Below are 12,219 nucleotides of genomic sequence, written 5' to 3'. Positions count from 1 at the left end.
TGAATGGATGAATGAAAAATCTATCTGGAGAAGCCATTTAGGTTAATTTGGTTCTTTAAAAGTAAGGTCCATTTAGTTGAACTTATTGACTCTGTGATCAGGTTGCTGTATAACTGGAATGCCAAAGTCCAATCTGAGTCCAACTGTCCTGCAACTTTTAGATGCATCTTCTCCCCAACACACCTGCATCAAATGGCCAAATACCTTCTTCTGCATTTCATTCGGCTCCAAGGCCGGCGCTAGAGATGCATACATGAGGGGGCAGGCAGAAATGTGAACGGGGTATCATGTGTGAACTTCATGCTTCAATTCTTTCTATTGTTATTGTTTATAAGTGTTTTCCAACACTCTGAAGAAATATATTGCACTTTGTCAAGCCTCCAACCAAAGACCTGTGCAGCTTTGGTGTCGCACCAAAAACTAAAGCTCCTGCTGGTATAGCTATTTGGGTCACTGAGGCACGCAAACCCCCTGACCACAATAAGGTGGCAATCCATCAGGGGGGAGAAACAGAATATAAAAATTATGAATACATTAAAATAATTTAAAAAAAAAAAACAAAAATCAATCATCAAAGTTTTAAAAACCAACACTTTAACAAATGTCTCATTAGACTGTCAAATAACAGTAAACTAAAATATTAAACTAAGCTGAAAAATGGCCAGGGGTGTCCAGCTTCGGTCGTTGAAAGTCACAATCCTGCAGGTTTTCCATGTATCCCTGTTCCAACACACCTGACTCAAGCTAATAGTCATTGTGCACAGCTTCATTGGCCTTTAGATCTGTTTAATGGAAGTCAGGTGTGTTGGAGCTGGGATACATGGAAAACTTGCTGGACAGTGGTCCTCAAGGACCGAGTTTGGACCCCATGAGTTCGGCCAATCACAAACAACAAAAGCAGAACGAAAAATCAAACTCCAGAACACCATACGGTGGTAGTCCCTCAAACAATAACTTCAAATCTATGTAAAAATCAAGAACAAACACAGAGTAGAACATTGTTTTTCTAAATTTTGTTGAAATTTTTTTCCTTTTTTTTTTTTTTTGTTTAGAAACTCATTCCCAACTCTACAATAACAGTCTCCTGCTTTTCTGGCCCAAAACTCTGCAGGTGTTTACACACAGTGGACAGGTCAGTTTCATTTGGACATTTGTTGAGCAACATTTGCTTTGCCACAAGAATTTCATTTTTCAGAGAAAATGGATGCAGAAGCACACATGAAGCTATGAGCCACAGAAACCTTGGGGGGAGTTGGGGGGATAACGGCTTGTTACATACTCCATGAGAAGCGAGAATTTGTTCTTGCTCTCGAGGGTGCAATAACAAGAAAAAAATTATTTTTCGTCAGGTCCATTCATCCTCCACTAGAAGCTTCATCTGCAGAGGGGAGGGATGTCTGGTTTTATGTGCAATGAAGCTGGTTGTTTCATATTTAGCGAGTAACTTCTTCCACAGCAGGGCGGTTTGTGCAAGGGTCTTGGTCTTTGTGTTTTAATGCCACATGATGTTAAAATGTTCGGACTTTCTCACCACCTCAACCAGCTGTTTTACCAAAACAATCAGTTTTACTTGCAAACAGAAAAATTCGGAAGCTGCAGCTGCCCGCCTCATGCTTTTTCGTGTTAACCACGCCCACCTCAAATGTCCGATCAAGAGAGAAACCTGACACACAACAATCAGGCGACTTGTCAACTCATTTGCATACTAAACACTGATTGGTTGTTGACTAGGAAGACGAAGAGGGGGTCCTGCAATGTAATGCTGTAAAACCAGCACATAACTTGGTGCGGAGGGGAGAGAGAGGGAGTTTATGTATTTTTTGGTGGATTTGATTTGAGGGGGCAAAGTGTTTGTTTGAGGGGGCGTGGCCACCTCTTGCCCTTGCCTAAAACCGGCCTCGTTCAGCTCTGCAAAACGCAGAACTTCGTCATTTGCACATTTGAAGAAGAAAAAAAAAAAAACATTTACACAACAACAAAATGAAAAAAATTACTGTGCATCAAAAAAATGCAAATAGGACCAGAAATAATGTGGCGCACATGCTAGACTTCTATTTGAAGTAAAGCTTCAATTACACACCCAGGTGTATCATTAAAGAAGCGTTGCATGCGGCTATTTTCTTTATGAAAAAGAAAAAAAAAAGAAGCATTGCAGTGCTAACCACCATGCAGCCCTAAGAGCGCGTATTGTTGTTGGGAATTTTTATTTGAAAAAATATCAATAAAAACTACAGAAATAAGTATGACAATATGTTTTCTGTTGCATTTATAATTAGACTTTCCTGAATAAAGAACTGTCTTGGGGAAATTCTGATTGGCTGGAATCAGTCGGCCACAATAAATGGTGATCAAAAAATGAATTCAGAGCTCTGACTCTATATTACAGTAATACCAGCACATACAAGGTCTGGTGTGATTCAACCTCTAAAACTAACTTAAATGAAGTTTTCCAAATCAAAATGTTCTGTTACTGGAGACCAATTTAAACCAACTGGGTGTTGTGGGAAAATACAAAAAATGACTCAATCTGTGTCGTAGTAAAGCAGAATTGTTTGGGAGAGATTTACTATGAGGTACACAGAAAATTACTATAAAATGAAGAAGACGTGAAACCCTTATCTTGTTGCTGCACATATTTGGCTGAATTAGGAGACATAAAGTGACAGATTTGCTTACAAGTTAAAAAAAAATCCAGCTATTTTCATTTGTAGTCAGATGGAAAAGCTAGAATTTATCAAGTAGCACAAAACCTTTTTTTCTGTTTAGCAAACAATCAATATTATCATCCAGATGCCTATTAAATCTGGTTTCAGGAGGAAAAAAAAGGCCTGGAGTGTATTAAAAAAAAAAAAAAAAAGATGATTTTGTGATCAAAATGAAAGAAAACTATGATTCTCTGCTACTTTAAACGCTCCTGCTTCACAGTATTATGTGGGATGAGTGAGCAGAAAATATATGGGCTGTAGAATTTTATATTAGTATGTATGTACAGAAAGTTTTTTTTAAGTAAATCAGAACTTTTTCAATTGAGTTTTAAGTGAGAATTTTCTTTACGAAAGCATTACTATATGATGTCTGTTGGAGTTTTTAAAAATAAAGAAAGTTACTTCAAACAAGAGAAAGTCGTGGACTCAACCTTGAATATTGCAGTCATGCTTCTTTAGTTCCCAGGGAACACTGGGAAAAATGTCAATAACCACTGAGAAAAAGTCTTTTTAAAACAGAAGGTTTTGATGATTGTAATGAAGCAGGTCTGTTCAATTTCTCTGGTGGACTACAGCTGTTGTAACCATTGCCAAATCCTGACCATCCTGCCAAATCATGACCAACGTATTATAGTGTTTATTGATCCACAATGACCACCCAGCACTGCTGTCATAGAGCTGTAAAAAATATCAAGACTATATCGTCCACAGCTCTCAAAAGCCCCTTATTCAATATATACAGCAGATCTCGTTTGGTCCTCACACAACTCTCAGAATATTTATAGCAGTAACATGACTATAATATGTTCAGAAGTCACAAGTTATGAAACAAATATTTGTGAGGAGTTTTCTTAATTTACATAAAAACTTGGTTGGACTTCAGCTCTGAATTGGATGGAGGGTTGGGGTTAAAAAAAACTCATCATCATGCATTAAGTGTTAGAAATTATTCCAATTCTGCAGTGCACATACAAATAAACACCACAAATTGTGCACTCGGCACACATCATTCATCTTGCAGATTTCAGTTTATTAGAAGTATTTTTAGCACAGGAAAGAAATGCTGCCAGAATGATTTTCAGTTCTCATTTCATCAAATGTCAGTGTTGTCATTAACATTTTAATGGATAGTGTCCTGCCCCCATTCCCCAAAAACATTTATTTTGAATTTGCAGACCTTTTTTGAAAAAAAAAAAAAAAAAAATATATATTTCTGGGCTCAGTGTCCACCAATTTACACCTCGTATTACTGTGAATGAGGAGGAAAGATTATAGAAAACACAGCTGCAGCTATAAAAATGCAAGAAAACTGTGAAGTTACTACAGAGTGGTAAAAGTGAAACTCAACTCTAACACATGAACTTCCCTGAAAAACAAGACAAGTCAAACTAACAAACACATAAACATGGTCCAACTACTATTTACTGGATATTATTGTCACTGTCATATTACAAGCTATTAAAACACTAAAAGCTGACATGTGTGTAATATTAGGGAAAATATACTATAATTACAATCAAATACTGCAATTTCATAGAAAATATTGAAATCACCCCCTAACAGGGGATTAAGCTCCTATTGCAGCTTTATTGTTTTAAGATTCAGTCAACCATGACAGAAGCAATTCCCAACATCACAGATCTGACAGCTAAAAGACTTTCCTCCACTGGTGTGGATTGATTAACCAACCTCGTGCAACAGCTCTTATCTGTCACATTTTTGAAACTGACTTATTAACACTACAAAGTGTTAGTTGTAAATATTGTTAGCATGTGAACAGTAGCTGCATCCACGATGCATCGGTAAACATGAGAGTCTCCACTTCCCAGAATTACATGCTAACTGGGTTTACCACTGAGCAGCTTGCAAAACACGACTGACATGATGTTTCCCAAAGAAAGGACTGAATAAATGTTCTCACTTGTGCTGACATATTTCAATCTAAAACACCACTGCAACTCTTGGAGACGTTCTCTTATATTGGAAAACTACTCGTGAAGATGTCTCTATAAAATCCTATCAGGTGAGACCGGCTGCTGCTGACTCCTGAAGGTGAGTTTAGTAGTTTTTTTTATTTTTTTAATGCATATGAAAAGTTCAGCCCAGCATTCAACTAATAGCTTTTTGTATGATCGATAAATAGAGGCATCAAGTGACATCCTAAGCACATGTCCAATAAGGCCCAACAACAATTCAGGTATTAAATCGTGTTTAAACACACGTTAACAATGGTCTTATCATTGAATTCCCAGAAAAACTACATACTTACTAAGAAAAATCAAATATCTCATAAAACATTTGATTAAAAAATGTTAGACAACTAGATTGTGTGCATGATTCCTGCACAAACCTTTTGACAGCTTCGGAAATGCCGTTTTTATCATAACAGCAGGTGTAAATTACAATTTCTGTCAGTCACAAATAAGACTAAGCAAGATAAGGAAATCAAATCTAACCTAAAAGGATGCATCAGGTTTGCTCCATGTAGAATATTCTCCATGTTTCAGTAACTAATCCTGTTGACTTTTCAACTATAATCTGCACCAGTTTGTTTTTTTTTTTCCTTTGAGAATTTAATAATTCCAGTCAATTTGGCCTAGATTCCGAAAACAAACACTTTAAAAGTTTACTTTTAAGATTTAATTCCAAAACACAGTCTTCAAGAGGAAATCTGATCTTATTAGCCCAACCTGCATCATCAGCATCATCATCCACGTAGATACGTGTTATTATTAAGACACGTTCATGTATCAACTCTAGTCGATTATATGCACAAAAATATTAATATAAACAGCAGCTTAGAGAACATTTACGCGTTTATAAGGAGTTAAATTCCAGTTGGCTAACAATAAGCTCCTGTACAATGTTCTTCACCAGGAACCAGCTGCCATGACAGGACTGGAGGATCCGATAGACATGTCAACACCTTCCCCTGTCAGCAACCTCTCGGTCCTAAAGTCACCAGCCTCATCCAAAACACAGCATGGAGGGTGTCTCCAGCAAAAACATTCACACTCCAAGGTGAAGGACACACACGCACACATACATACACACAGAGTTCAATGCATTCGACTTGCAAGGAAAAGTCTGAAACTGCTGCGAACATTCTCAATTTGCAGACAAAAAAAAGCCAATTCAGTCGATGGAAGTGGAAAGTCTGGTCACTTATTTTCACAGAAGTGGCTCCAATAAGTCTGAGCCAATTCGTCGAAGTAAAGAAGGGGGGAAAAAGCAGCCTAACAACACGCTGAGAAAGTCTTCAGCAGATTGAACGTCGCCCACCCCCTCTCGGCTCTTTCCCACCCGCACTGAAGCGTGTCCGCGCCGTGATAACATTAGTTTCCCTGCGCTTTTGGAAAACTTACCTACAGTTCTTGAGCCTGACCCCGAACCAAGCAGAAAGTACCAGATCCACATCATACGGTCGCCTTTTTTCCCCGCTCCCCTCCCGGCCTGCTCTTGTTGTCCTGCCCCGCCACGGGGCCAGAAAAGTGGGGTAAAAAAGGGGAAAAGTTCTCCGATGCAGCGGTTCCTGCCAGTTGCACTTTTCACGTCTCACTTTGCGTTTATTTTCCAGTAAAAGAAGAAGTGTGGGTGGCTTGAGAGGAGTGTGTTCGCGTTGGGACAGCCGTGTCAGGTCCAGTTTGTGGTGGTGGAGGGGGGGAAGAAGGGAACGTTTCCAAGCTGAGGCTGGAGGGGCTTCGGGGTTGCGGGCAGGCAGGCTCTGGAGTCGGTCGCTCGACTGTTGGAGCAGGGAGGGAGGCGGAGCCGGAGGCAGAGAACCGGAGAGCAGAGGTCGGCCAGTCCGGGGCAGAGAGGTACTCACACGACAACTTTTATTTATATAACTGCTTTACGACAAAACTCATAAAAACAGAGCATTAAAATATAAAACATACCTCAGATGAAAACATTTAAATACATAACATTCAAATAAAGAGATGGAAGGATGAACTCCAGCAACACAAGTTTACTCAAAGGCAAGAGTGTCCTTAAAGCTGCCAGCAGATCTAATGCTGGAGGGAAAAGAACTCCAGAGTTTAGAGGGACTAGAATCCAAACCTCTGTTCCAACAGGTCTTCCGGCAAGTCCATTATTAGACACATATGGAGGTTATATTATTCTAAGGTCTGAGCGAGGGGAAAATGGTGAGAAGTTGGATGAAGATGACGTCTGTAGATATGTCGGTGCTTGTCCGTAGAGCCCTGTGATGGTGAGTATTTTGAACTGATCCCCAACCCTGGCCCTCAGGGCCCATTACATTAGATGTTTCCATGCTGCAACACACCTGATTTAAATCAAATAAAACTCTGACGAGCTCTGCACGTCTTCTATTGGGCTATTCATTTGAGTCAGTTTATTTGCAGCGGGGAAACATTGAAAGTGTGTAGGACAGCAGGAGGGAAAAGATCCGACAGGTGATCTCCTGTAGGTCACCTGTAGTGGTGGCCAGGATGAGATGACAGCATGTATAAGCAACTCCATCAGAGACAATAATCCTCAGTTTTACTGATGCTATGTACGTAGGCGGAGAAAAGCCCGATTTTTTCCTGCGGTTTCATCTGTGTATTGAATGATGATGATTAAATGGCACCCCAAGTTTCCTAACAGCTGAAACTGTGGATGACAAGGAGAAAAAAAAGCTTGATTCAGGAAACATGAAGCTGTAATGAGAACCCCAGTCTTGTCAGGATTTAAGTGTGGAAAGTTATCAGCCATCCAGCCTTTTAATGCTTCAACACAGTAAAAGAGGGTAGTGAGTTGAGCTGTCTTTCTTTTCTTAAAAGAGAAGTGAAGCTGTATTCCATCCATGTGAAAGTGATACATGATATATAAATATTTAGGGGGAAGAATACAGGGTAAATGGTATTTGTCCCATGACTGACCCCTGTGGATTGCCACAAGCCTAAGGTGATGGATCAGAGAAAGTCTGGGACAGAAGCAGCAACAAATCCTTGAGGTTGGACATAAACAAGTTTAGGATCACACCTGATCCTAAAGTAAAAAGGTAGTTTCAGCTGAATGGTTTTTTTTTTCTAAAGTTAGGCTTTTCACAGCAGGTTGAATTACGGCAGGGATCACCAACTCCAGCTTTGCCATTTAGTGTTTCCCTGCAACAACACACCCGACCCCAATCAATGGCTCAATAACAGGCAGGTGCAGAGGATGACAACAAATATGTTGGATCATTTGAATCAGGTGTGTTGTAGCAGGGAAAAACTAAAAATTGCATCCTCGAGGACCGGAGTTGGTGACCCCTGAATTACGGCATGGTAGAAATTGGAGGCGACCCAACTTGTAGAAAAAGAAGCTGATGATTGCAACTATAACAAGAGAGACCACGGATTGTCAAGATTTAGACACCTTTACTTTACAGGAGCTTATAAAACAGACAACAGAATCCTGTTATGAGAGTGGCATATTATTAATAGCTATATAATGTATTTCTATTTCTTTGACGATATTGTTCATCCTTATGTTTTCATTGAGATTTTTTGCTAACAACAAAACTAAATGGAAAGACCAGATGGCACAGTGGAAAACCATTTGGCTCCATCTCATCACAGATGGTTGGCCTTGATGAAAGTTAAAAGAGGAAACTACTTGAGGAAAATCAAAGCATGGAAGAATCTGTGATGTTGGCACAGAAGCTGAGCAAAACAATCGTAGAAAGACATTTCTCTTCCTCTACTGTATCTCTGGTGTCCCTATACAAACTAGGCTCTGACTTCCACACATTTTCAGGGATTTAATATTTTACAACACAACCAGTGCACTGTGCAGGCACAGATCATAGCTGTATATAATGTATATAGTCTCGTGTATGCCGGCTCTACTCGGAGACACAAGGCAGGAAGTCAGAGAAAGTCTTGCAGGGCTTTAAACTGTAATTGTGTTTGCATGTAATTTAAAGTTGGATTCAATTAAAGGGAGACAGGAGGAAGGATGGAAGGACAGGAAGCTTTGCCTATCAGACCTCTTTCCTCTTTATCATAGCACTGCAGCTGTGTGCAGGCACACAACCTCGTTTCAAACAAACCCCTCCTTTTGATAGCATGCTAACCTGAAGGCATATGATTGGGATGAGTCCCAATATCAGACTCCTGCAGCTCACTTTGTATTCATCCTCACACTCCCTTATCAACCAAAAGCCTTCGTGCAGGCTCAAATTCTAAGGGAAGGGTCTTGGCATGTCAGTTGGATCCACTGAAACTTTGTCAAAGATCTCAGTTTGATACCTTCTGCAGGAGCCTGTTGTCCTCCTCTCCTGCCATTGTTGACTGCCGGGCATTATGTTTTTCATAATGTCAGCATGAGTGCTGATGCAAGATGGAAGTACAAATACACTGTTTAACCACTCTCGAGAAGTCTTACAGTTGGCAGGCATGAATATTTTAATGATTACCCCAGTTAACAAAGGCAGACACAAGTCTCCTCGGCACAAATCCTGGATACAATCAACAGTAATAAAACTAAATGCCTGCTGAGGAGAAAGAAGATTTGTCAGTCAATGTTAAATGGATTTTATTCTGGTCCCCTGGAGTTATCATTAATGTTAATGCTGAGCTGTCTCAGAAATTATAAAGCCTGATCCATGAACCAGAACAGTATAAACTGTTTTGGGGGTGGGGTGGAGGGATGAGAGGTCTGCATAAGAGGACTGCAAGCTAAAAGCAGTGATGTGTCCAAATACATTACCGATTGACACAAAGTGTTTCGGCAATGCCCATCAAATAGTTAGGCTATCTATAAAGAGCACAGACATAATTAGCCACTGGCCAACAAATGGACTCATTAAGGGACACCAAACTCTCATATGAATGGTGTTATTGAGTTAATCGCAGGAGAAACCCAATTAGTGGTCGAATTTGGAAAATTACTCTGAGGCTGTGTGATGTTCTGATTGGCCAAAATGGGGAGATGGAGGACAGAAACCTGGAATGACTTTGCCTGCAGGAGAGCGGTGGCACAGAGAGAAAGGCTGAACATCAGATTAAATGAGAGGTAAAGCAGAGCAACGAAACTGTACAGAGAGTCTTTCAAAGTGTGTGGACTTGATGTTGATAGAGACGACTGGCCTTTCAGAGCAGCAGGGTAAATATGATGGCAGGAGCAAGAAAGTAATAAGATGTGGTTAAAAATAAAAAAGTGAGATGGAGACAAGTTGACAAAGAAAGTATGATAATGTAGCAGAGTGAAAATACAAAAGGAGGCAGGGAATAGAAGAAGAATTGTGCTTGACTGAACTTTTCTTCATTATTTAAGACATTGCCTGTAAAGAGAATGAAATGCAAGCCGCAGGCTATTTCTGAAAGAAAATATACTTAAACTTTGCCAGCAAGTGCAGCTGAGCCCCCTGTCGCTGAGAGGTTTGCTAATAATACATAATTTCATCTAATGGGAATAAGAGCTGAGTGCAAGGGAGCAATTATACAGCTCATGTGAGCTTCGGGATGGCATACCCTTGTCATGCCAGACAGCTGTCAAGGTAGCTGTGAAATGCCAAGGCCACTCAAGGACTAGCAAAGGCAGGTTCATTCTCTGGTGAGAGCCTCCTGACATTTGTCATCTAATAACCAGCATATCGATGGGGAAGGGTGTTTTTGTTAGTTATTGAATGACGACAAGAGAGACAGGACACACTGCAGAACAGTGCGTTAATGATTACTGTGAATTCATTGCTATTTAAAAAGTTCATTAAAGTGGTATATATTCACAGCAAAATACACAGGCATGCCACACACACATACACGCACAAATATGCAGGGTCATTCAAATGAAATATGCACACATAGCTACATCATAGAATGCTTGATGGAAAAATACTCCCCAGTGCTCATTACTAAGTTATCATCTATTTATGTGATCAATTTCTTTGACGTCATTTACACCGACTTCCTGCGTTTTGGTGTGAGCTAAGTCTCCCTCAGCAGCTGAATCAAGAGCATACAAGGTAGCTTGTGTGTGTGTGTGTGTGTGTGCGTTTGTGTGCAGCTGTCAATCTTTAAGGTGCAAGCAGAGAATCAAATAATGAACAGATATTGATTTGAGATCTCAGATGCAGGAGCTGATAACAGATTGTGTGAGCAATGCCTGAAGCGTTGATGATTACTTTCTTAATTAATCTTGAAATGATGCACACTGGGATGGGTTATGTATGAATCTTCAAAATGAAGGATGATGATGTACATAATAAATATAATTATGTTATGCTAATGCTATAACATAAAATGCAAGTGTCTGTTAAATAAATAAGATCGATCCCTGGGCTATTTAAGTAAATGTAAATAATTGTATTTTCTGGTGCTGTCTCTCATAATGGCATGTGCTCATTAAAAGCAATTTGGATAAAACAGTGGAAAAATGGCTTGTTAGGCTAATCATACCACTAATGGAGGGATACAATTTCATCCTTTAAATATCCACAAAAATTTGTTTCTTTTACGGTAAAAAGGACAGAAAGATTTGAGAGTGTTTTCCTCATATAATGACTATATTGTGATGCATTGTGCGGTGAAAAAGCTCTCAAGGCCACAGCCCTCTCATGTGGTCTTCAGACAAAGAGGCAGGGACATTTCTAAATAACAGCCTTAAACAAGGTCAATTATAGCTGAGCAATGGCCAATCTTCTTCTGCTTATATATAATTAGTAGACAGTTAACTCTGATCAGTCATCAAGATTTTGTTCCGCACATTTTGCCCTTCATTTTCAGAAAAAGATATGAGCTGAACTGACTCTTCTCCAACCTTCTATGTCACCCTAAATGATTAAATTATTGACAATTGAGTTTAAATGAGGGTTGATTAAAGAGAAAGATACACCAGGGGCAGCTTGTCAGACTCCAAATGTCCTCTGTGAGCATCTATTTTGGCACAGTGCTGCCTCGAGCTGAATGTTGTGTACAGCTGAGCCTGCTGGGAGTGATTTCAGCTTCAGTTCAGAAAACAAAGCATTGGTCAAACCCATGTTCCAATCTGACTTGGGTATTCTTAAAGAAGGATGAAGCTTTTCTAGCAAACAAGACTGTCCTAGCTGAGATGCAGATAAATAGTACTGCTACATGAAAAGACCAGACCCCCCCCCCTCCCCAACCTAAAAGACTGTCAATTCTGATCTACTTGATGATGCCATTGTTGATTATCAGGAATCAAAGGAATCAGTTTCTTGGGAATGTATACAGCGTTGTTTCAGTTCTTTAGAAATGACATAAAGTGTTACTGGCAGAAATGTCAAGGAAATAAAGATTCATGCCAGGGATACTGTCTGTACTGAGTTTGTTCAATAATTCATCAAGATATTTCAGGCTAACAGCCGCGGGGACCTGCTGTTAGCATGACTGAAACAAACGTGGTAATGGTTTATACAAAGACTTATGACATCTATTTATTTCCAGTTTGTGTAATCTTTTTTCTTCTAAAGCAACACAACTGAACCTGGGAAGATTTTTTTTTCACTTTGTTTATTCAGTTGCTGGTTGGTGACGAAGTGCCATGAAGCAAAATGCAACGCGAT

At 39.7% G+C, this 12,219-nt stretch overlaps 1 protein-coding gene across 1 annotated transcript in view; it reads right to left on the bottom strand.

The window, feature by feature from the left end:
- Nucleotides 1-6,343, bottom strand: part of ldlrad3 (low density lipoprotein receptor class A domain containing 3) — a 95,124-nt gene extending 88,781 nt beyond the window's left edge. The window contains exon 1 of the mRNA XM_079248254.1: nucleotides 6,071-6,343. Within this exon, the coding sequence (XP_079104380.1) occupies nucleotides 6,071-6,125 (55 nt within the window). The 5' untranslated portion in view covers nucleotides 6,126-6,343. The remainder of the gene's footprint in view (nucleotides 1-6,070) is intronic.
- Between the last annotated feature and the right edge of the window lie 5,876 nt (nucleotides 6,344-12,219).

This window comes from Telmatherina bonti (genome assembly GCF_933228915.1).
Source record: "Telmatherina bonti genome assembly, chromosome: 2".
Lineage (NCBI taxonomy): Eukaryota > Metazoa > Chordata > Actinopteri > Atheriniformes > Telmatherinidae > Telmatherina > Telmatherina bonti.
The sequence above is the reverse complement of the archived record's forward strand: the minus strand, read 5'-3'. Positions and strand labels throughout refer to the sequence as shown.